General features: G+C 39.6%; 1 protein-coding gene across 3 annotated transcripts in view; it reads left to right on the forward strand.

Moving 5' to 3' along the window:
• Positions 1-25,525, forward strand: part of MME (membrane metalloendopeptidase) — a 45,985-nt gene that overhangs the window by 13,863 nt on the left and 6,597 nt on the right. For all 3 annotated transcript variants that reach the window (XM_030495222.1, XM_030495224.1, XM_030495225.1), the window contains 13 exons: positions 498-563; positions 3,660-3,794; positions 6,118-6,219; positions 8,926-9,062; positions 9,162-9,255; positions 10,894-11,022; positions 11,861-11,959; positions 12,543-12,623; positions 13,591-13,694; positions 15,698-15,756; positions 20,972-21,091; positions 21,775-21,908; positions 24,186-24,251. In XM_030495222.1, coding sequence (XP_030351082.1) covers positions 498-563; positions 3,660-3,794; positions 6,118-6,219; positions 8,926-9,062; positions 9,162-9,255; positions 10,894-11,022; positions 11,861-11,959; positions 12,543-12,623; positions 13,591-13,694; positions 15,698-15,756; positions 20,972-21,091; positions 21,775-21,908; positions 24,186-24,251 — 1,326 coding nt within the window. The remainder of the gene's footprint in view (positions 1-497; positions 564-3,659; positions 3,795-6,117; positions 6,220-8,925; positions 9,063-9,161; positions 9,256-10,893; positions 11,023-11,860; positions 11,960-12,542; positions 12,624-13,590; positions 13,695-15,697; positions 15,757-20,971; positions 21,092-21,774; positions 21,909-24,185; positions 24,252-25,525) is intronic.

Here is a 25,525-nt window from a genome sequence, read left to right on the forward strand (position 1 = left end):
CAGCTGGCACAGGTACGAAAGCGGCTGAGGACATTTGCATAAGGAGTATGCCTGTAAATGCATGATGATCTCTGAAAATGGAAAATCCAGAGGAAGACAGTATTACGTATGGTGAATCCTTGCCAGCTACTCCTGAGATGCAACAGTTACAAGAGCAAAGGTCTAATCTTTCTTACCAGTGGGTAGATAGATCCCTGACTATGTCGCATGAACAAATTTCAAAGATATGGTAACTGCCTTGCTTGCCTGTGGATTGTTTTGTCTTCTGTACATACCCTGCTTCACACTGGTTATGTGTAGGATACATTGTTCAGCAACAGGGGGGAAAAGAAAAAAAGACTAAAAAGAAAGACAAAACGTATAAGGAGAGTGGAAAGAATTAAAGGTGGGCAACAGGATGAGAGAGAAGCACCATCGACCTGTAATTGACAAAAGAACAGTACAATGCTACACCATTTTGTCCTTAAGCACTTCTTAATTTTCATTTCAATTTATAGATCGATCAGCCTGGGCTTGGCCTGCCTTCTCGGGACTACTATGAATGCACTGGTGCATACACAGAGGTAAGATGAAGCTGACAGATCGTTGACTACATTTCGGAAGTTTTAGGCTGTATTTTTAAGGCATACATATCCTCAAGAGTGGGGATAAACAAAGAGCAGGAACAGTCCTTCCCCAAAGAGACTCCAGTGCTGCCCCTGGGAGACATCACTGGGAGAACTGGGGAAACTGGAACTGGAAGGTAATAATGACAAACATTTAAACAAGGTTGATCTGCAGCTGAAAGCAGCATCTGTGACAGAGTGGAGAAAGAAGTTCTAACATAGGTAAGTATGCATAAAGGCAAGAGAGCCAAAAGGTAAATGAAAAGGATATACAGAAATGAGATTAAGGGCAAGTAGAAGCAAGTTAGCTAAGAATGTGAGGGAGTGTAACAAGTGTCCTGAGGTTGAGGTGTTATAATATTATGCTATAAATGTTAATGACAATAATATGCCATAAATATTAGTGACCTAGTTTAATTTTCCTAGCAGCATTAAAAGCCAAGGGGTTTTTGCTTAGGCTCCAGTTGCTGGTATGTGCTAGTTGGCTCTGCACTGGATGAGAAGACTGCACATTCCTCCAGCATCACTGCACGGCGGACATCACAACCTGTCTCCCTTCCTGTGTCATCCTCCCTTCTCTTCCATTCCTCTTGTAATCACTAAACATACATGTGGACAAAAAGTAGTAGCTTTTCCATTCAATTCCTGTAAGATTATGCAAGTCAGAACAGGAACAGCTCCTTGACCTCTTTTAGGACCTTTTGGAAGGAAATGAAACATGAAACAATTTATCTTCTGCCAGGCTTCACAGCTGAATCAAGAGGTACCTTGTGTTATGATAGAATATGAGTGCTTAGGGATCACCCCTGTTCTGTCACTACAAAAAGCAACTGTGTATCTCTCATTTCTAATCCTGGATGTGCTTGAGAGCTGAAGTATATGTATTTGCTGAAGTCACGCAGCTGAAACTGCCACCACAGTAACATTTAATTAGCCAGTTTTCTTCTGTGTAATTAAATGAAGAAGTGATGAGAAAGCATGCAAAACATTTTGGGTTTGTAGGTATTTTGTTGACATGCTAATAGTTAATACTCTAATACTTGTTACATTTAATTACAGATCATATGCTAGTAAAGACAATAATTACCAATATTAACTGTTCAGTTACATTATTACCATGTGTGATGGCCTCTAGGAGCTGGCTCATGTATCACAATTTGCTCCCTTCCTTTTACTACATCGACTGCAGTGCTAGGTGTCAACTCCTGCTCCAACCTCTGACCTACCTAGAAGTATCATGCTACCTTCCACTGCTGGAAAGTAAAGGAGGAAGTATCTTAAAAGAAAAAAAAAACAACCAAATTTATCTCTGAAGTGCAGATTCATAATATTCTTACAAGCATGCATGCTTCACACAAGAGATATTCCCCCTTTCAATCCCTGAACTCTGATAGCACCCCTTTCTTGGCTCTGTTTCCTGCTGTCTCACTCTACTCTTTGACCTGTATGTAGCAAACAAGATACCTGCCTCCCGCACTTTAAACTCTGGCTTTGTCAGTACTTCCCACCACAAAGCTAAAGTAGAATCTCTGAACAAGATACTTTAAAAATCTTTTTCTAAGGTTTCTTTTTCTCCTGCTCTCATACAGGAGTTATGCTGATGTGTAAGTTCCCACTAAAATATCTGAGAGTATTTGCGCAGTCCATCTGAAATTAGCTGAGTTGTTTTTTCATTACCTGACCATACAGTGTTCTGCACTTCAGGCCAAAAATGAAGTCCACTGGTTGGTACCTGAAGATCTCTGTTGACTTACTGGTTTGGAGTAATGTCTGTATTGCATTTTTATAAATTGTATTTGGATATTTTTAAATGGTATTAACAAGCTTGGAATGCACTCTCTTTCATGACTTGTAGTTGTCAGTGGTTACATGGGCTTTTCTCTTTCTGGTAAAATAATCTTGGTTAAAAATAGCAGTAAGAGTTCAGTCCTTCAGGGTGCTGTGAGCCTCATGGCTTTTTGAAGTCTGCTATCAGTACTTTTCATGAGCTGTCAGAGTTTTCCAGCACACAACCTGTTGTAGCAGGGCACTTCTGGCAGGTAGGGGAGGCTGACAGGAGATGGATGGCAAGGAAGGTTCTTATCAGAATGGCTGTACAAATGTAGCATGCATTATAGGGGTGCATCCTACTGCTTTAGAAGCTGAACTTACCAAAATATTTCTATTAATAAAGTTGATGACATGCACGCCTTATTATTCCTAGGTTTTAGCACTTTTAGTAGATTATGCTATTTTGGATAAAATGGATTTATTATTAGATAGCTAATCTAATATGTATTTTTATTTGCATTTAAAAAGCATGTTGAAAACAGTATTTGACATAAAAATGAGTGTGGCTTATCAAAGATGTATTAGAATGATATTAAGTTCCATTAAATGTAATGAGATCTGTAGATGTTCGACAGCACAGCATTTAAGAGAATATACTTCCATATTTACATTCTTATCCTTGGTGAATTCTTTTACGTTAAATTTAACATGTTTAGTTTAACATATGTTTAGTATATGTTAAATTTAACATATACTATATTGTCTCTAGCGTATCTAGCTATACCAAATTTAGATACAGCAGCAGGATTTCTAATGTCCCAAGAAGCAACAGAGGAGATACACTGCTTCTGAGAGTAGTTTTCCCACAACACTAATTCAACACAGTCCATCAGAATTTCTCTCTGTCTTATGTTTCTGGGAACATTGCTCTTTGGAAGTGGTATTTTTGGAAGTTGCAGTTAAAGTGAGCTGGAAAAAACACGGGTGATGGTTTAAATATGGACGTACAAATGTCTCATTTTAAGTAATGAAAACACAGTACAGTAGTTGAGAGTGTTTAGCTTTGAACAGTGCTACAAATTATACAGCAATTTTCCACGAGGGAATTTTTGAAGTTCATTTCTATTTGTGATCTAACAGTTTTTCAGAATGAATTACTATTAAGCTGTTTAAGAAGGAAATGAATTGTAGTTCATGAAAATGGAGATGAAATCTTAAAGATAATCAAGGTATGCCATACTTTGAAGAGTTTTGTCTTTAAAATGCTTGTATTTTTTCCTGCAGGCATGTTCCGCCTATGTTGATTTCATGATTTCTGTAACTAAACTAGTCCTACAAGAAAGAAATATTTCTTTCAGTGAGACTGATATTTCTGAACAAATGAAAAGAGTTATGGACCTCGAGAAAGAGATTGCCAATGTAAGAAAAACATTTTTAAAGTTTCCTTTAAATAACTGACTTTCTTCTTAGTACCTAAGAAAGTTCACTATAAACTGAGTTGTTCAGTTACTTGCTAATGTTATTTTATGGGACCAAAAATGTATGGGGCCTGGAGCACCTAAGAGGAACGCATAACAAGACAGACATGCCTTCTAAGAGCAAGGGAAAATATTTGAGTTAGCTGTTTTCCAAACAGCAAAATGTTTTATCCTAATCTGTTCACAGAAGCCCTTCAAGAAAAGAAAGAGCAAAAGAGAGACAGACTTGGCTTCTGTTTAGTCTGTTTTGGAAAGTGAGTTTTGGGAGATGCTTTCAGGCTTCTTCTCCCTTTGTCCTGTTTTCCCCGTGGGCTGTTTGGTTATGAGAGCAGAAGATTCCTAACCCTTGGCCTGCCATGCAACACAAAGTAATGTTTGTCCTGCACAAGCTGCTCCACAATGCTGACTGTTCCAAGTGCATTTTTAATCAAACACTGTTCTCCACGAAAGTATGGCTTGGAGAAATAGCTGAAATTTGAACTTGCGTGGAGAAAAACAAATGGAAATTCAAGCATTCATGAGCAAAAATGTGGCTTACGATTATTGTTTCAGAAGGAGCGGAAGCTGAGGATGACTGCAAAACACGCTAAATGCAAATTTTCTAGCTTCAGCTATTTTCAAGTTACACTTATAATAAGGGCATGAGTTTGGCAGAGGAAGACCTTCCTCCCCCATTTGTGTAAGCTAAAACCACCTGATTTTGGTTTTCTTCACATTTTCCTGAGAAACACACCTCTGGGTTTAGATCAGACATGGAAAATTATTACAAGAAAAGGAGTTAACTGGAGAAAGATTTAAAAGAGTATACAAAAGGAAACCACAACTGAAATGTCTCCACAGCAGTTGCTGCCAATATGGAGTACAGTTGGTAGTGGATAAGCTGCTATTTTCTCAGGTTTTAACCTCTCTCATTGAAAACCTAGCACCAGCGTGAATGTCACTGGAAGAGAGCTGGCACTGTGCTCTTGGGAATTTGTTTAAGAAAGTACAAAAAACCTACTGATTGCACAAGATATTAGGAAAGAGAAAGCAGAAAAAAAAGGTTTTTTTAGAAAAGGATGGAGACAGATAAAATCAGACTTGGCCTGACTGATTTTTCAAAACAGTTTAAATGGGTAAAATATATTATTCTCACTCCTGAGTCGTTTAAGAGTACCTGAGGTGGTAGTGATGGAGGTTCTTCCATGAATTACTCTCATGGATCACAATATCACTCTTCTCCCCTGCATTTTCTCTCTTTGCCATCAAAACAGTGGAGGTTAAGAGGGAGGTGGAGTATGAGGGGTGCAAGTGCTGATGCTGTCACAAGATACTTCTGCATGATCATAAAGGTACAAAAAAGGATACAAGAATGCACTTCAGAAACCTGCAGAAGCATCCTAGCAAGGGACACAACTTGTGCTTGAGGAAAAGAACGTAAAGATATCCAAGAGAGTATTCAGAAACCAAGGGAGTAGTTAACATTAGGTGCTGGTTTTGTCTCCTCTCAGTCTACTCTGCACCTTAGTTCCAGAGACCTCCCTGTGACACTTGCTCTGTAGAGATGCCAGTGATTAACTTGCCTCATAAAGCAGCATCACAGTCACAGGTCTCTGGCATCAGGCAGTTTTACTGTCTGTAAGAAATGGCCCTAATACAGTCCTGCCATTAAGGTGTTAACATATTCATGTTTTTAACACACTGGTGTAAACCCACACTGCCTAGACTAACAAAAAGCTTATTTAAGACTTCCTTTCTAGAGAGTGGTTCTAGAAAGAACATATCAGAGAGCACCTGTATCCTGATGAGAACACTCACACTGCATTCCTACCACTGCACACTGGTCTCCCTATACGCAATAAATACATCTCTTCTGTTCCTTTCTCCCAAGATTTTGCACTTCACATCATCTCATGACTATCATTCTTGTGTTGAGTGTATCCACTAGGAACAGTGTCTGCTCAGTGCTTTGAGTGGTATGGGCCTATGTTCCGATGAACGCTCCTGCACAGCCTGAGCTGTTGATGTTCTAATGCAAAATAAATCCAAAAAGTAAAGCTGCATTGTACTGTCACGAATTTAGTTCATTTAATCTGTCCTTTTATATAATTTTCATCTATAAAATGCTGTCCATATTTACATGTGAGGTACTTCACAGTTAATGCAAACTTACAGTAATGTATTCAGCCAGAAATACTTGTTTTCTTTCTTTTTACTTCCACTTACCAAAATTCATGTGAATTGACTCATGTACTCAGTAATTTTCTCATTATTATCTCTGATAGGCAACAACAAAGTCTGAAGACAGGAACGATCCACTTGTGCTGTACAATAAAATGACCTTGGCACAACTCCAAAACAATTTCTCCTTGGAAATCGATCATAAGGTGAGTGATCGATAATCTGTTATTTTAACCTCTGATTTCTGATTGATGGATTAAACAGTGAAGCCTGTCAGTTTTTTTCTTTTAAAGACATTTCTTTCTTGAGCTGAGAAATATCTGAAATTAACAGGATCCCTGACATGTACACTGTCTTACCTAAACATCTGATGACATTAAACTGTACGTAAAAGACTCTGCTTCTGTTCCCACTGTTTCTCCTAACTTGAAGGCAGATTTTGCCCTTTGCTTCAACATTAAAGGATGGAAAAGGACAAAGGAAAAAAAAAAAAAAATCACGAGTTTGATTTACCTTCAGGGATTCAGGATGGTAACTCTTGCAAAACTTGCACATACAGAACCCCTGCTGGAAACCAGGAGAGTATTCTTTGCAGAGTACAAATGAATTCCCTTCCTGTAATTACCACAGCAGCTCCAGACGGCCAAGGATAAAAGTTAAGACTGTAGTCACTGATTGATCTAAGTATGTTGTAGTGTGACTATTCAGGCCCTCTCTGTTTATCCAGAGCTGCACATTCACAACAAAAAGTCCTGTTTTCCCAAAGCAAACACAAAGGGACCCAGGAAGTCATGGCTATGAATCAGGAAAATCCTCCCCATTCCTCCCACTGTAGCTCCCCCAGGCAGAGTTTCAGCTCTGCCTTTTCTCTTACCCTGAGCCACATGCTGTTTGTGCAGTATAACCTTTAATTCATGGCACTGCAAAGTCCAGCTAAAGAACAGCCAAAGACTTAATAACATAGGTGTGCCTCTTCAGTAACATTACATCTTACTAGACATGCATATTTTTTATCATAAATGACTTTTGCGATAGGACAAGGGGGAATGCTTTACTGAAAAGAGGATAGATTTGGATTAGATATACGGAAGTTCCTTCCCACGAGGGTGATAAGGCGCTGGCACAGGTTGCCCAGAGAAGCTGTGGCTGCCCCATCCCTGGCAGTGTTCAAGGCCAGGTTGGACGGGGCTTGGAGCAACCTGCTCTAGTGGAAGGTGTCCCTGCCCATGGCAGGAAGGTTGGAACTATGTGGTCTTTAAGGTCCTTCCCAACCCAAACCATTCCATGGTTCTGTGTTTCTACTTCAGTCCCTTGCACAAGTGGCAAATAGGTGTCACATGGAATAATGTGTCACATGGAAGCACTGTGGTCTGACAGGCAGGAGTACATTACTGAGTCTTTTGAGGACAGTAAGGTACTGGCCTCGGTACAGTAAGGTACTATGAAATACTATTATTCCTACCAGTGATTTCATAATCACTGCTGTTTTAATTGACTTTAAATTCTTCAAGTTTAAATTATACAACAGTTCACTTCTGCCTAGCTTAATTTGTTTCATAATTTACCTTCTTCCCAGGTCTCAGTTGAACAGTTACCATTACAGTCATGTCAGAAACTAACTTTTCTTTTTACAGAATGGTATTGCCCTGTTCATTTTTAGCTCCTGGGGAGTGCTGCAGATCAGCAATAATCATCTGCTCTAAATTTATCCAAAAACGCTCAAAAGACACATGATGAAAGTTGGTAGCAGTGTTGTAATGGTCTAAGGATAGAACAGCAATTATCCCTAAGATTAGCTTGAAGTTTGCTGCTTCACTTTCGAACCTCAAGTGGTTCCAGTCCTGAAAGCTTATCCACTTTCCTCAGCTACAGCAGTTTGTCTGATGAAAAACTTTGCCTCCTTTGATAAAACTTTCCTCTCAAAAGATACAGACTGGGAAAAACAAGTGTGATTCTGTGTTCTCCAGTCCATCCTTTCAGCCATCTTCTGTCTGAGGCACACGGTATTGCTAACCAAAGACTTCTCAAAGAGAAACTATTTTTCTTACCAGCAAACGAGTAAGAGTTTCTGGTAGACAGTGCCCACACACTCAAATAATGCTCTGGTCAGACTAGATGGACACTACAGAGTGAAAACAGAAAAGAAATTTCATAGGTCATGAAAGTTATGTGAGTGTCCTGCGAAGGTGAATACCAGCACAAAGGAAATGGGAGATTAGGACCAGAGAGGCAGAAAACGAACAAGAACCCTAACCCTTGTCTGGGATTTGTCTGTCAGAGCATGCTGCAGGCTGACCTACTATTGAATCGGTTCCCTCTCCAGTATCTAGTACTGTGGCATGCAGACGAACATTCATTATAGAGAGTGGATTTAGTGTGTCTGATTTAAAGCCTATTAAAATAAATCCTTTTATGGACTTCAGTATACTTGAGGACAAGTCCTTACCATATGCTTCAGAATGGATTGTCAAGTATGCCACACATCTTACTGTCCCATAGATACAGAGATATACTGTACTGAGAATGGGGCTGTTTGTTAGTCATGCTTTGATTTAAAAGTTCTTAGCCAAATACAGCAACAAGGCAACTGAAAATTTTACTTAGAATACCATTTCTGCTTTTCCAGCCCATAAGGAAAGGGTCATAACATTTTTAATTAATTAGCTTGAAATAAAAGCAATGTCTCAACTCTTTCTACTAAATAACACCCTAATACCATTTTAGAGCACAGAGGGTATAAATTAGCTCTATTATTATTATGATGACTCCATTTTCAGGTAGTGAAGCTATTAGGAAAACTAAAGGCAGAGCATTTGTGTTATGCAAACATATTTAAACTGGAAAAAAACCCCACAGCTAAATGCTGCTTTTTTTATGATTTAACCGTGTAATAATGCATATTCATTTTCCAGGTATTCAACTGGTCAAAGTTCATAAATGATATAATGTCAACTGTACAAATTAATGTTGAGAACACCGAACATGTCATTGTTTATGATCCAGAATACCTTATCAAGCTGAAGTCTATTCTTAATAAATACACTCCCAGGTAGGTATGTTAGGTATTTTTGTAATTTGCATTTTATTTCTAGTAAACTTAAAAAGCCTAAAAGCATTACCAGCTTATTATTGGTGTTTTTTCAAACAGAGACCTTCAAAATTACATGATCTGGCGATTCGTAATGGATCTTGTCAACAGCCTAAGCCGTAACTACAAGGACACGAGAAATGCTTTTCGTAAGGTGCAGAAATCAATCTCACTTTAAATTGTAAAGATGACTTCTGTGAACCACAAAAGATATTTTTTTTAATGCAGTAGTAATATAAAAAACTTCATGTATTTTGAATTTTGCACAGAAAAGCTAGATGTGTTTAGATCTTTAGATGAAGATTTATTTCAAGCAAAAAACCCCTATGTTCTCTATGATGTTGTAGTTGGGAATTTATGCCCCATGAGATCAGGGGGTGTAATTTCACATGCACCAGCACTGTACATGCACAAATCCAGAGTAATGCACTTTAATTGTGCTTTATTTTTACAAATAAGCAGGTAAGTTTGTGTTGCTGTAGGAAGCATCACTCTTTTTTCTTGTGTACCTCTGGTGACACTAGGGTTAGTTAAAAAGAGTCTAGCTCGGGGTTCCTGTGAAGGGCAGTCCTGGTCTGGGGCCAGCCCACCATGGCCGCAAGTAGCCCTCTACCCAAGTCATGCTGAGACCAGTGAACTACGACTGACTAAGATGAGCTCCAGCAGCACAAAGTGACCTACCACAATCTTCATTGCATAGTCATTCTAAATTAGGTATTATTTTAATTAAGCTCAGTACTGCTATTATTACTGTTTTTTCTTTAACTTCTGGAGGAGAGGGGTTGTATTTACTTTTCCTATACAAGCTTTTGCTGTACAAGCAAATGCCTACTGATGCACCCTTTTGTGTGCAGGGAGTGTCTAAGAAAGAAATAGATTAAGGATGGACAAATTTTCTAGTCTATCCAGCTATTTGTCAGTAATGACTTACAAAAAGCTCCAACATCACAGACAGGACACATGTCTGTGCTGTGTTGTACTGGTAACAGACAAAATGGTCTTTTTCAAAAGACCATTCATGTGACTTTAATGCTTTAAGGTGAAAAGAAATGTTATTTCCCTAGCAATTCAGGTCACGGTGTAGCAGTTACAGAGCTTTTAACACCGAAAGTCATTGGTCTGTACTTCTGAAGAGATGGGTAGCTGCTTCATTATGGAATATAAACTTCATTAGAGAATGGGATTTCAGAGTTGCCCTCTAATGACTCTGCTATATTCCTTGCACTCAGGTGTCCTACCATTATACTACCCACTCAGCTTTACCATGTATTTATACATTAGCATGACAAAATCCTTGCGTACCTTGTAGCAGCATCACATAGAGTAAACAAGCTTCTACTTTGCAAGCTCCCAAAGGTGGGAGGCTCTGACAGAAGCAACTGGTTGGGTAGAAAACACAATCTTACCACTGCAGAAATGAATTTGCTGCATAAGCACACAGGCCCTGTCAGAGCTAGAGTGCAATACAGTTCCCTGTAACAGTGAAAGCTTTGTGTCGGGGTATTCCTCTTTAACCTCCCCCGTTCTTAGCTTTTTGAGTAGTTTTCTTCTCTCTACCTTTCCTGTTTTGAAAGGATAAACAATGTTGCTAATGATTCTCTTTATTTCCTCAGCTTGTGACATGTTCTCATTACAGAGGGAGTCCACCTAACTGCCATAAATGTGAATTAAATGCACATACTTAGGGTCAACTAGGCTCCTCTGAAACACACATCTGCCAGTCAGTCCCTATTCTCCTCCACCTGATGTGGGTCCAGATGTCACTGTTTTACTTAATATTGATGTTTCACAGGCACTGTACGGCACAACATCAGAAACTGCTGCTTGGCGTCGTTGCGCAAACTATGTCAATAGCAACATGGAGAATGCAGTGGGACGATTATATGTACAGGAAGCATTTGCTGGAGACAGTAAACATGTGGTAAAGCTTTTAGCGAACTTAAGTCTGTGTGCCATCTAAGCACTACTTGTCACTTTCCGTGCAGTTCTTTACACAGCTTTAGTTACATGTTTTATTAAGGTTTTGTATATAGCAGGTCACTCCTTCAGTACTTGTCTTGAGCCGGCCTGCTTTCCAAGCAAATCACCACAGCATGAAGTAACACATGAAGTACAATGATTATGTGTTCACACTTGGAGAAGGAAAAGCATCTCCCTGCTCCATTTGTTCTCTGAGCCAGCCGCAGCCTAAAGCGCCACTGGCACGTTAGCGCTGGACCATGCACAAGCCAATACACACATCCAAGGAGCAGCACTTACTGAAATGAATAGTCCCTGCTTGTTCTTTGAGTCTGATGCTAGTTCACATCCTGCCAACACTGGACTAGGGACAATTGGTTATGTCTGTTTATCTTCAGTCACACAGAAAATTCCTGAAAATTAATCTGAAGTTAAGCCTTACAGTTGACTCTTTATCACTCCTACTGAAATCCAGGCTTAAGATACACCATTTTTTGTGATCATCATGTACACAGTAATTTGACCAGATGCACAACACCCAGCAGATGGATATCTGTCAGATTTGTTGTAACCTGAATAAATTACACTGCCCTGGGAGCTCATACCCATTCCCTTCGCTCTCACAGGCCAGGCTAAACGTACTACTTAGCTTGAGCTCCAGGTTTTAAGTGTGGCCCCTAACAGCATACACTCAAGCAGCTAGTGCAGGAAAAACAAGTCTGTAATAAACGAACTAAGACTGTGGAAAAAGAACTGGATCATTATATGTGGATTTGTAACATTCTGATGTTTTTTCCAAGGTTCAGGAAATGATTGCGGACATACGTGATGTTTTTATAAAAACCTTAGATGAGCTTACCTGGATGGATGCAGAAACCAAAGCCAAAGCAGAACAAAAAGTAAGTTCGATCTTAAATATCGGTAATGTTGGCTATCAAACTGAGGTGTGGGTTAAGAAACTTTGTTCAGGACTTCAAATGGTCAGAATTTGGGAACATTTAAATAAATTATTCCATTCCAATGTAGATGTGGGAGCTAGTCTGGATACAGACCCAAACTAAGACAAACTGTACACATTTGTGGAAATTTGTAAATGTGTCTTCCTATAAAGTACTAAAATTACAAAACACCCAGGTATTAATTTTATTTTAAATGTCAAATATTTCAGGATTTCAGCTATTTTTTAAATCACCCTTTCACCTCAAAAGTGTAGCTGAAGTATGTTTGGCTGTCCTGCAAACAATTCCATAAGTTCCCTTATAACGTAAGGAACAAAACATACTCTCTAGAAGTTTCCATCATTATAATTAACTATAAACTTTACAGTGCTTTCAATGAGTTAAAAAAATGTAAACAAAACCTGTGCTTAATTAACATTCTGGGGCTTCTGCAGTTGCTTCCATATTGCATTTATTATATAATTTATGATGATTTCAAAATCTGGCTGGATTTGCTGTGGATATCGAATTATCTTGTCCCTAGGCACGAGCAATTAGAGAGAGGATTGGTTATCCCGATGAGATCGTGACTGATGACAATAAGCTGAACAGCGAGTACCAGGAGGTAAGTATCTACAATAAGCAATATAATTAGAAAAGGCTCTTAAGAGAAATAATTGTGATTTTGCCTTCATAGCCAAGCCAAACCACCTGCATCTGCACAGAGTAACTCAATCCTGTGCTCTATTGCACAGATGTAAATAAGGATGTAGTAACAGCCAGTGTAGTACAGCTGATCCAGTGCAGATGGTGGTATTTGACAATATCTCAAGGGAATGAATGAATTCTAGAGGAATGATGCTAGAAAACATGGAGCCAATGCTGGTCTCTCCAGTATTTCTAAATCTGCCACCAACTGATGGAACACTGGTTGAAATGGACGCAAGTACACATAATTTAGGAACTGTGCCTATTTATCCATGGCTTGGTTTAGTCCCTGAAGTACGACACTAGATGACCTGTGTAATTTAAACTGCATGTGAGCTTTTTCACTGCAAAATGTAACCTCAGTGTTCTTTTACCTCATAGGTTCGTTTGTAAGAATAATTCCATTAATGTGTCTAGTATATATGTATCTTTGTGCAGAATATGTCTTACAAGTCAAAGTTTTAACTTTGAAAACTACAGACATTTAAACAAAGTATGCTTTTTAAAACACAACTTCAGCCTTATTCATGTGATCTTTCTAAGGCAGAATTGCAGCTTGCCAAGCTCGTAGTTACTGGTTTCAAGCAGGCAGCTCCCAGAGGTTAGGGTCAAACCAGCAAATACTGAACTCCACTCAGAATACATATATAAAAAGGGAATAAAGATCTCTGGAAAAAATTATGCAGCTGCTAACATATATCTAGCTACAATATCAACTCTGATGTAGCAGAGCACTGCCAACTAAGTTCAAGCTGTAGATCAAAAAATACTCTTAAAAACATGTTGCTTAGCTCATCATGCTTAAGACTAGATTTTCCAGATCCACGTGTCTTTTATTGCAAATCAGTAACACCACCTCTAAGTACTGTTCTCTTTCTTTTTAGCTGGACTACAAAGAAGACTACTACTTTGAAAACATTATTCAAAATTTAGTATTTACCCAGAAGAAAACATTGAAAAAGCTTAGAGAAAAGGTGGACAAAGAAGAGTAAGTATTTAAAAATACTGCGTATAGTCTTTTACCCAGTTTCTACGGGAGGTACTTAGAGGGTAATTGGTGATGAAGTAACGACCTTTCTTCTGCACTTTTCCCTCCATGAGGAGGGCAGGTGAGAGGGCATCGCTCATTTCTCAAAGGCCAGACCTACATTAGTAAGGAGGGCAAAGAAATGGGGAGATGGTGTAGAAGGTTAAGTATTCTGGAGTAGCTAATCTCGTCCCTTAGCTCCTGGAGTGGATTAAGTGGACTCCTGGAGAGCAGCTTTTTATAAATTCATCTGAAAGATTAATTTAATCCCTGAGAATTTTGCTTCTCTTGCTCAGAGACTGCATGAGAAAAGAGAAAGTGTGATTAAGTGAAAATGAGCAGGAACTTACTTCCGGACTGTATTCCCGCTCAGAATTAAAATATTAATGTGGAATGTAGATGTACCAAAAGACTGAGATCGCGTATCTCCTAGCTGTCCTGGCTACTCTTCCTGTTTAAATCAAATCAGAAAAATTACTTTGGTTACCATAGGCCGTGCTAACCCTGCAGGACCGTTCACTTGAATAAGGGATGCAGAGCTGGACTTCTGCTGAGGAGAGGCTGTAAGAACTAGCTTTGCATGGTCTAAAAAGGGAAAGACTGAGGGAAAGGCTTTTGCTGTCTTCAACTACCTAATGGGAGGAGACAGAGAAGCCTGACTCTTCTTGCAGTTGCACAGAGATAGGATGAGTGAGAAGAGACACAAGCTGCAACATGTGAATTCTGACTAGATGTTAGGAAAAGCTTTTCACCCTGTCACAGAAGACCCACAGAGGCTGTGAGATCTCCATGTCTCCACCCTTAGAGATACTGAAACCTTCAATGGACAAACCACCTTGTTCTCACAAGTGTATATTAGTTAGGAGAAACTACTGTCAGTTTAATTGCATTCAAAGATTACCTAAAGTGAGCCTAGAAGTATCAACCACAATTGATAATCCTCTGATAGTTACGATTTATTCTGCAAATTAATTTTCACTTAATCAAGCAATAGCCACTGTTACAATACTTTGCATAGTGTATGATTGGCATATGCAATAGTTATCAAATAGATAATTTCTCACAGAAATTAATTTCACTCAGAGAGCACAGAGCCAGGAAACACAACTTCTGCTGTGTGAGGCCCAGCTATTTTATTTTGTAGAACCATTATCTCATTTTTCCAACATGTTAGCCGAAATATTATTGTGTACACCAGTGAATCACATTAAAACACTAGCCCTGCTTCTGATTCGAGGAACTCCATTAGATGATCACTAATGAGAGCCAGTAAAATTGTAAACTGGGGGGGGGGCGTGGGTGGAATAAAAGAGTTACTTCCCCTGTGTTGAGGTGGATCCAAAAGTGATGCTGAGAGCCTTCATCGAGGAAAGTAGGTATTACTTAACTTAAAGCATAGGATTGTGAATCAAGCCATTCCTCTGCCATGAGAGCTCATGATGATCTTTGCATGTACCTTCATTCCTCAAGAAACTGTGTTAAGGAAAAAAAATCATAATCGCCTCAGATCTTATACTCCTAATGCACTGGTATTTGAGATAGCTGGATATATGACAATGATAGATGACACAGAAATCCTTTTAAGTAAGCAGTGTTAAAAAAAGTTGCATTACCCTCAGATGTTTATATACCCTTGTAACCTCAGGTTCTGTGTTTTAGTTTCTTTATATGCAAAATTTTGCCTGGACAATGCTGCAGTGTGAGTGGAAATAGAAACAAAAACTAAGTATCACTGTTAATCAGTTTGGATAACAAAGGGGAAGGGCTACAGAAATGATCAGGGGATTGAAGTGTCTGACATACAATGAGAGGTCAAGCGCACTAGGGTGTTGGACTTTACAATCTCTAGTTCCAACTTCAGTTATTCTTTGATTCTGTTACTCAGTTTCTGGGTTTATTCCAGTAATCATTAACTCTGCCACTAAGAACTGAAATTCTAACATTTATTCTTCTGTTGTTACTAGGTGGATAAGTGGAGCTGCTGTTGTCAACGCTTTTTATTCAGCAAGTAGAAATCAGATAGGTAAGGCTTACCAATTTACTAACTGGATACAGATTTAATGTATTTATTTACACGTATGTATGTATCTATAAAATCAGGAAGTGAAACAATCTTAATACAGAGGTTGCAGAGCAGCCTCAGCACAGCAAAATCAGAGGTTTCATTCATAGTGTTTTCATCTCATGTTTTGAATTGTCTTGTGCAGAACAAGGACAGAGGCTTGAGATTGAGCCATGAAAACAACAGCAGTGTGGAGTAGTGAGATTAACAATCAAGTAAATTTGGTGGGCCCAGTCTTTTCTTTTTAAGGGATGAAGAGGGAGTATGGCACCACTTTTACCTGGCTAACAGAAAAGTCAGAGAGCTTCCTGTCATAAAGCACACATGGCTTCAATTCCTTATAGCCCCTTCACAGTCTCTTTGTACGAGCTTCTGCAGTATGGCTTTGGGAATGATGCTGAATTTCATCCTGCTGGTTAATAAATACACTAGTTCATTGGCTGAACTGCTCAGAATCCTGTAACATTCCACATGACAGGCCAGAATCACAAAGCCCCACACTTGAAGCAGTACACTTTGCTTTCCATAAAGCTAATTGCAGCATGTGAGACCAGTCTAAAACAAATCATATTATCAAGCCAACAAATATTCTGCCTTTGATGATGAAATAACACTGAATTATTAGTGCAAACCCCATCTTATTCTCAGTTTTTATTTCCTCATTTCCAGCACTTTCCCATACATAGCTGTAATATCTAGTGCTCAGCAGACAGACTCCAGTGATTAGCTTCACATAATCTGTGCTGAGCAAACTTGTCCCATGTGCCATGAGACCAAGAACCTACGAGTCACTGCTCCTGGAGCACACGGTCACTGGTCCAGAGCTGCTTCAAGTTCTAGGCAGACAGAGAGCCTACATGGCTCTGTCACCACCTTCTTTATGCAAAAATAATCATGGCAATTGGAACAAAATATTCTGGCTCAATAAAACCAGCATTTCCCAAAAGTCAGAATTTATTCACCACTTCAAGATCTAATTATGAACCACAGCATATCAGAGCTCCATACTAGTATTACTTTAAGTAGTCCCATTTCAATTGCAAGTCTTAACTGTTAGCTATCATAAATGCAAAGTCCTGCCATACACTCTCACGAGAAATATGGCTTGAGAAAAGTTTAAGGAATTTTGAGGCATCCTTAATTGCTGTTCTTAAGATTTAAAGTCTGCCAGATGACTTCAAGTTCACTGCTGATGTGGCATTTAATTCTGCTTCTTTTGTGCTGGAAAAATTAAAATGGAAACCGGGTAGATTAAACCAAGGAAAAAATTAAGAGAAAAGTTCAGTACAGTGAAATAGGTTTTGTAATGCTTTTGAGTAGAAACATTTCTGATGTCAGCCTACCCAAAACTATTTATGGTTAAAAATAAGAGAAGGCATTAAAATGCTTTTAAAGACACACAAAAAAAAAAAAATCCATTTTAGCTAAAGATTAGAACCACATGGAAGCACTGAGGTTTGTCATCTTGTGAACTATACCAGCTCTCTTCACAGTGCTGCAAGAGCCACGGAGTTCTCAACATTAATTATGCCTCACAATATTTCTGTCAGACCTGTTCTGCAAGTATTGTTATTTTCCACATTTCATACATTGCAGTGTCCTCTCTAAGCCATTAGTGAGGTACTATAATCCACACATAACTCCTGAAAATAATTCTCTAAAAAATGGGGGGGGAAAAAAAAAAAACCCCAAAAAAACCCCACCAAAAAAACCCCACCCAAACAAAAAAACCCCCAAACCAAACTCAACCCAACCCAAACAAACAAAAAAAAAAAAGCAAAAACAAAACCAAAAAAACACCGCACCCCAAAGAACCCCAAAACACCCTTGTCCTGCCAGGCTCTACACAGAAATGAAACAGTATTATTTCTTGTTAATTTATGGACTCCAACGAAAAATATTTGGAGGAGATATTATTTTCATTGCCAGGGACGAAATTACCACTTCTTTTCAGCCTTCAGGAATGGCTTCTGATATAATCCCGCTTCTTTTATCAAACGAACCATTAAAGCAAGGTGAAAAATGTCACCTACTATCTCCCGGGCTCTTTTAACACTAGTGTCAAAATAATGTCACTGATCTGCACGACTGCCACTACCAGAGAGAGTCCAGTAGTAGCAGTGGTGATCTGAAGCTTTACTTTGGTACCAAGTATCTTATTACATGGCAAAAAAGCAGTCCCTGTTGTTCGGTCTGCAAGTACAGCTACACTAAGCCAAGTGGATGCAGTCTTCTTCCAGGTTTTGCAGGGTATGTTTAAAACAGCATACTAACAATTTCACAATTGTTAGTGAAAAGATAAAAGTTCTCTGTGCAAAAAGATAAAAGTTCATTTAGCGCCTCTGATTACATAAGTCTTGATTCTGCAAGTGCAGGTTTAAGGAAAGAGCATCAGGTTTATAATGGAAGAAATCAACAAACTAAGCCAAGCTTTCCAAAAGGATTTTTCCTTTTTAATTATTTTTGACCTCACTGAAGAATTGACGAAGATAAAAGAAAGTCCTGCAGTCCGAGATTTTCTGATTTTACTGAGTCAGGTGATCCGTTAAGCAGATTTCTGTAAATATGATGCGGCCTTCTACTAGTTGCCTGTGTCTTTGCAATAGCTTGCACTTTCAGAATGACAGAGAGCACTGTACTGGGCACAGTGGGACTGCATCACTGTCAGCCTCACCATCACACAGGCAAGAACAAGGAGGCACGGAGAAAACTCCTTGTATTGCTGCAGTCACGAGCAGAAACAAAGAGTAGAGTCCACTACAGATGGTGCTGTTTGCACAGGAATTCAGCCTACAACACTCACCTATTTTTAGGTTTCATGTCATAGTTAAACCTTTGATGATAACTTGCCAAGATCCATGAAATTTTCCAGTTAACCCAAGCTGCTCTGGCTTTGCAGTGGGCTCTAAATGTAAAACATGAAATAAGCATCGTGAAATCCAAGACAGACTTCACAGACACAAAACCATGTTAACTTAACTAACCAGCACTGCTTGGTTAAGGATGGCAAGATGGCACAGTTTGACAGGAGGTAAAGCTAAGTGAGCAGTTAGCTCAGAACTGGACATTTAGCTCAAAAATCTGCTCAAAAGGTTTTGTTTAAAACAGCTTTGTTCAATGATCCGTAGGAAAAGTATCATGATTTGGGAGAGTGAAACTAGTGACTGGTGGTTAATATGAGCCATAAATTCTTACCTCATCCTATAACTATGGCATGCCCCAGGATAATTAAAGCAGTGTGATCTTAAGTGATGTCTGAATTAGCTTAGTGTTATGCTTTTAAAGAAAAATATGGTCTGATCTTCACTGTTCCATCAGCAGCATTGATCATCAGGAAGCCACTCAACCTGAGAAATATCAGCCTAACTGCTGCTAGTAAGGTGGCCCACTATGTGTTCCTTCAGGTGCCAGCTACCTGACCCACAGGCGGGTATGCAAAACTGAACTGCCCTGCGCTTCCAGCTGTTGCAGGATACTGTGCGAGACGGTCAGTGCTGGTAAAGGCATTACTGTTCTCAAACACATATAGGAAGAAAAGCAGCATGGCTTTTGTTTTGTCCATGGCTGCACGGATTGAGAGAAATACCACATGCCTTTTCCTGCCTTGGATATTCACAAAGCTGAGAAGTACCATCTGCCTTTTAGGTCCCAAAGGAGCTGCACTTCTTTAAATCTCTGCGTGAAATGTATCCTGTGTACATTTCACATACATAAATGTATACTGTGGGAGGAATGCCTATCCACTACAGACCTGTGTATACTGTGGGAGGAATGCCTATCCACTACAGACCTGTATTGTGTAACAGAAGTCACGGAATATATTGTTTTCAGAAGGGTGGAGTTAAAAATAAATAACGTCTAGACTTCTGACGTTTTACTCTGAAAATAGATGAGGTGACAGAGTATTAATTAAGCTGAACTGAAAGTCCCAGGGGACTGCCTGCCTCCAGAGAGGGAAGACAGTCCCCGGTTTCAAGCAAAAGACAGACTGACCTCCAAGCAAGTTACAGTTGTAATATTCCACGCCACTAGGACCATCGCATAGCACTCAGAGTAAACACCTTGCTAGCAGTAACCTCCAAAAAGAACAGCATTCTGATGATGGGCACTCCAGGTATTGCCCTGTTTTGACAGTCAGCAAAATAGCCCACCACACAGTACAGTATTTACACTCTTGTCTTTGCTGCCAGTGCTTCCTGATAACAACATCCAAACATTTGGATATTTAATTCCATGTCAAGCTAACGATGTGACAGAATTACTGTGACTGTAGGCAGCAGTTTGCACAGGACAGCAGAAAGATGCTTTTTTTCTAACTTGTTTATTATTTAGATTTTCCCATGCTTCTTTCTCCTCTTGAAAGAAAGTACTAGAACTCTACTGGATTTATGCTGAAATGCAGGAAGTATCTGTTTTCTTTCTTTTTGTGTGTGCAAACTCATCCAATTACTTGTTTTTGTTCAAGTTTTGTAGAGTTACATATATCTCATTCAGAGTGAGAATTAATACTTTATATTGCTGCAACAGGCTGAAGAGGCCTGCATGAGATACAAAGTGTAACTGAGTAATTTATGCAATTCTTCATTTATAAAAAGACCACAACTGCAAGATGATTTCTGTTACTAATTTGTTTCTTAAAAGCGTAGAAAAATGAGCACACAAGTGGGTGAAAAGAACTGCTTTGTTCCAGTTCTTTCATTGCCAACTTGGCCTATTTTTATTGATTCTAGTGGGAGTTACTGATATTTCCAGTGGAAGAATAAAGTCCTCTCTCTGAGGTTGATTCGTACGGGGACAATTATCAAGTAATTTATTCTTCTAGGGGAACACTCTCCCACTTTTCACGATGTTGTGAAATTTATTTAGTAATGATGAAGGACTCTGAGATGGTAAGTGCTGTAAATTGGAAAAGTAAACTGCTTTTTTTCAAAATAACGTTTTTTACTTAACAAAGTAAAAGCAGATCATGATCTTGCAAGTGTCTGAAGAGGGGAGTGGTCCCGCTGAGCTGTGCCTGCTACCCCACAGCCATTACCCTGTGTCAGTTCACTTACTGCTGCTGTTAAATCTCAGGGAAGACCATGACTTTGGTTGAAACCCATAAAAACAGTCTGTTCACAGTGCACACACAGGATAACACGGCAGGGCCTTAATTGTGTTGTGGGTTCTTTTGCAGTCTTCCCAGCTGGCATTTTGCAACCCCCTTTCTTCAGTGCATCCCAGCCCCGATCTCTGAATTATGGTGGCATAGGCATGGTCATCGGTCATGAAATCACACATGGTTTTGATGACAATGGTAAGGCACTGGGTTTCTAATTACAAAACTTACAACATTTTACATGCATTAGTGCTTAATCATTCCAGAGATCAGATAAAGATGAACTTTCCATATGTAAGACCAAATCTGGATTTCTGAGGCTTTACAGTATTGTTCCCCATGATGATTCCCCAAAAGCACAATTCAAAGAATCCTGCAGACACTCTATAGCTGCTGGGCTTCAGCAACAGCTCAGGATGTGGGCCTGTGGCACACAAGGGCTTTTAATATAGTTGCTGGTCGCTTGCTTTTCCCAAAAGCTATATCAAAAACCATCACAAACCACAAATAATTGTGGACAGGGTGCACCACTATGCTGGTACAGGCATCAACTCAAGGGTCTAGCCAAAACACCTGCTGCCCAGCCACATCGTTCATTTCTAGGCCTGCACAACGGTCAATCCAGCATTGAACGACAGGTGAGAACCATACCAGGCTTCCTAAGAGAGCCTTAATCGCATCTGCTGATTCCATCTGAATTTGGTTTTTTTTCTCCTCTACTGAAATACAACCCTCTCAGCAAAGAAAAACCCCAACCAAACAAACAAACAAAAACAAAAACCACCCAAAAAACCCCCTACCATCTGTTTACTTGCTACCCTTCTTATTGGATCAAACCCCTCTTTTCCTGTATACATAATTCTGTTAACATACTATTACAGGCAGAAATTTTAATGAGAATGGAGACCTTGTAGACTGGTGGACTGAAGAATCAGCACGCAATTTTAAGGAGCTATCCCAGTGTATGGTGTACCAGTATGGAAACTTCTCATGGGACCTAGCAGGTGGACAGAATGTACGTCATACTTGTAACTACCAAAGTTATTTTTAAGAAGGAAGCATGAAATCTTATGTCCTAAACATGCGAACCCTTATTTACATGAATGCTGTCTTAGCTTATGGCCAATACTGTCACCCCTACACCAAAAGAAAAGGGACACCAAACAAATAAAAAAAGAAAAGAAAAAGGGGGAGGGGGGAGCAAAACAGATTGTTAAAATTAAAGGTAGTGGTAAAAATGCCACACATACCCTGGCTGTTTTCAAAGAGGCAGGACTCACGTTACAAACGAGTAGCAGTCCTAGAAGCCTTTGCCTAGAAGCCTTTCTGAGCCCTCAAATGCTCTTACGCTCTTTTCTAATTCCACAAAGGAATGGGGAGGAGGGGGAAGTTTGAACTGGATTTCCACAAAGCTTGATGCACAAATAATATATATCCTCAACACAACAAACCCTGCTTGCTGCTTTCCTTCACTCAAAAGTTTCCTGCTCTTTCCCCCAGAGAAAAATCTGTACTACAGAGCTAAAAGGTCTGAGAAGAATCAGGGTATGGTAGGAGAGGAAGAGGTGGTCTGCAGGTTTAGGAGAGGCAGGCAGTCTAAATGTGACCGCATTCATAGCACTCCACACAGTTAACATCAGCAGGCATTCAGTGTATGCCTGGAAGCCTGAATTTCATGACAACAGTTAGCAGGATCAGTCTGTTCTGTGTCCCAATGAGATCAATATTCCTCTAACGCACTGAAGCAGGTGATAGCGATACAATTACACATACTGAACAGGAGACTGGTCCTTTCCTAGGAAACGCAAGCTGCAAAACTGCTGCTGGAAGGAGTCAGCCCTGCGTCCGTTAACACAGCACTTCACAGCATCTCATTTCAGGGGTGACCATATGCCCTGCTAATGCACTTGCATTGTCTCTTTCATCATCTACAGACAGTTTAATCATCTTCACAGTGCTCCCACCCTGCTCCCATAGAGATTTTACTGTCCCGGGCTGGGAGTACACCAACTTCAGAGCTACAGAGAGCAGACTTGTACCAATATTACTAGCTGCGCTGCCATCACTGGCAGCCAAGGTACATCCTGCACCAGTTCAGTACTTAGTTCACAGCCCTACATCTTCCGCATAGCGAGTGTCAGCCCCTGGATCACTGCTGCTCAGTAAAGGAAGGAAAGCAGTTTATGACAGGAGCCCTCAGTTGTGTTACACTGTGGAAGACTACTTACTACCTTTAACATCCACCTTGTTTATTTTGGACATCAGTGGATAATGCCACATGAAGCACTCAACTGTGCCACCAGCTGTTCTTCTGTAAGGAACAAAATTTCTCTTGGATGGGACCTCCTACAGTTAAGTGGTAAAAGAGAAGACGCAAGAAGCTATTTCTCTTACTACTGCTGTCTGGGTTTTTAGAGGCTGACAATATATTCTGTCATACAGAGTAAAGATAAAACTTCCAGCCCTGAGGTTTTTCCCAATCTGTGTGTTAAACTGTTGAGACTCATAGAGAAGCCAGTAAAACTAGAAAAGAATACAGGAACATACTTTTCTGCCATTTTTTCCACAATCTGAGTTCAATCTAATGACAATTCCAGGTTTTGCAGCTTTGAATATTGTAGCCCAGTATCTTGGGCTAAAGGTTAAAAATATAGCTTTTTAAGAAATTTAAATTGCAGATTCTCCATTACCCAAGCATCATCATCTTTAGTGATACTTTGCTGACACTTTACTGACTTAAGAATACTATACCAGCTAAATAGATACCTTCTATGTATCTTGCTACCCAACTTGCCTAATGCACAGAAAAATACTTTCTAGCAGATTTGCTGACAGCTGCTAACTGATCATCTATTCAGAATTTGGATTTTAATATGTAGACTATACAGACAGATTCTGTCCACTTCCTCTAAGAAACTAAGAGTTAAAGATATGATAAAAAGAGGAAGAATGAATGAACTATGACTAAGCATCAGAAAATCTGGGTAAAAGGGATAGGAGAGCCTTGAAAATTGCCTGGAGGGGAAGGAGGAGGATAAGGGAGAACAATGGCATCCACACAGGTTTTGAGACAAGAGAGGCAAAGACTCTTCAGAGATGTTCACATAATTTTCTGCTAAAACTTCAAATTTTATGTGAATTCTTGCCTTTAAAAAGTGGGGGAAGAAAAACTCCAACAAAACAAAACCCAAAAAAAACCCAAACCAAAACCCCAACCCACAAAGTTTGGCATTGCAGGTCCTGGATAAGCTCTTCTTTTCAGAAATCTGTACTTTTTCTTTCTGTTTTACAGCTGAGTGGAATCAACACACTAGGAGAAAACATTGCTGATAATGGCGGTATTAGACAAGCATATAAGGTAAGAAGTACCCCTTTTTCTAATTTTAGCTGAAACCATCACAGATTAAGAAAATTAATTGCAGAGCCTTTGAAGAACAAACATTATTTTTGTATTAGGGACAGGACCATACCTACTGCGTCATTGAGGCATGCTTTAAAACTATTGACCAGCTATTGTATTGCTTTCCTCCTGTTAATTATTTCAGGATACATGCTACCTGTTCCTAATGCTGTCTTTTTCAGCTGACTTCTGTTTTTTCCTTTTGTGAATAACAAATATGTAGCATGAAAACATTTAATGAATCACACTTGGACCATCACCTAACTACTCTGATGATACTGAGCAGCTATCTGCCTCCGGCTATCTGTCTTCACCAGCTTTTTTATGCCACAAAGGAGAGGGAATTACTTTCTCCTGATCCATGAACAGTCTCCGCCTACATGAAACACTATTCACTGTTCAAAAACTGTTCAAAATATCATCCTGTACAAGTGACTTTGGTCCCCTGTACAGGTATCCAAAGACGCCAGTGACATCTGGAGTCCTTGTGCTAAGCCCTCTGTGGCAGCTCGCATGCTTTTTGCCTTTCCTTTCATTCTCCTGCTGAAATACTCAGCTCCTTAGAGTGGCCAGCTTTAAGAGTGAAAGCAAAAGCAGCAGGGGTCTTTTGTTTGTGACTGTGGGTTGGGAGGCAAGAAGCAAGTCAGCTTCTCCATGAACTTTTCCTGTTACCTGCAAACCTGGTGGTTGCAGGCTTTAACAACATGATCCTCCCTCTCCTTCCCTGAATACCTTGTTCTAAGGCAAAAATATTCAACACTTGACAACCAGAGTGCTGTCATTCCTCAACAGAGTGCCTGCTAGGATGCACGGGCAAACTCACACTTCTCAAAGTTACCATCACAGCTTCTGCAAACAATGCCATCAGCAACACTTAATTTACTAGAAATATACACATTTGAGGGCAAATACAATTATTAGTAAGAGTCTGAAGAACGATTTGGAAGCCTAAAAGAGGTGTCAGTAGGGCATATTAGATTAGCCTTATCTTCAATTACTGGAACACTTAGGCATTTAAAAAAACCAAACAGTACAAACCCACAAAAGGGGACACTCTTTTTGACAGGAATGAGAGTAGCCAGAGAAAAACTAGGTCAGAAGTATTACAAAAAAAGAATTAGATATTCATAACTTATTACATCATATGAATATTAAAAAAAGGTCCAAAAGGAATCCTGAGAGGCCATCTAGTCAACCCACCCCCACCTCCTAGCAGGTAGAATCAACCATTT

This window comes from Strigops habroptila, chromosome 8 (assembly GCF_004027225.2).
Source record: "Strigops habroptila isolate Jane chromosome 8, bStrHab1.2.pri, whole genome shotgun sequence".
Lineage (NCBI taxonomy): Eukaryota > Metazoa > Chordata > Aves > Psittaciformes > Psittacidae > Strigops > Strigops habroptila.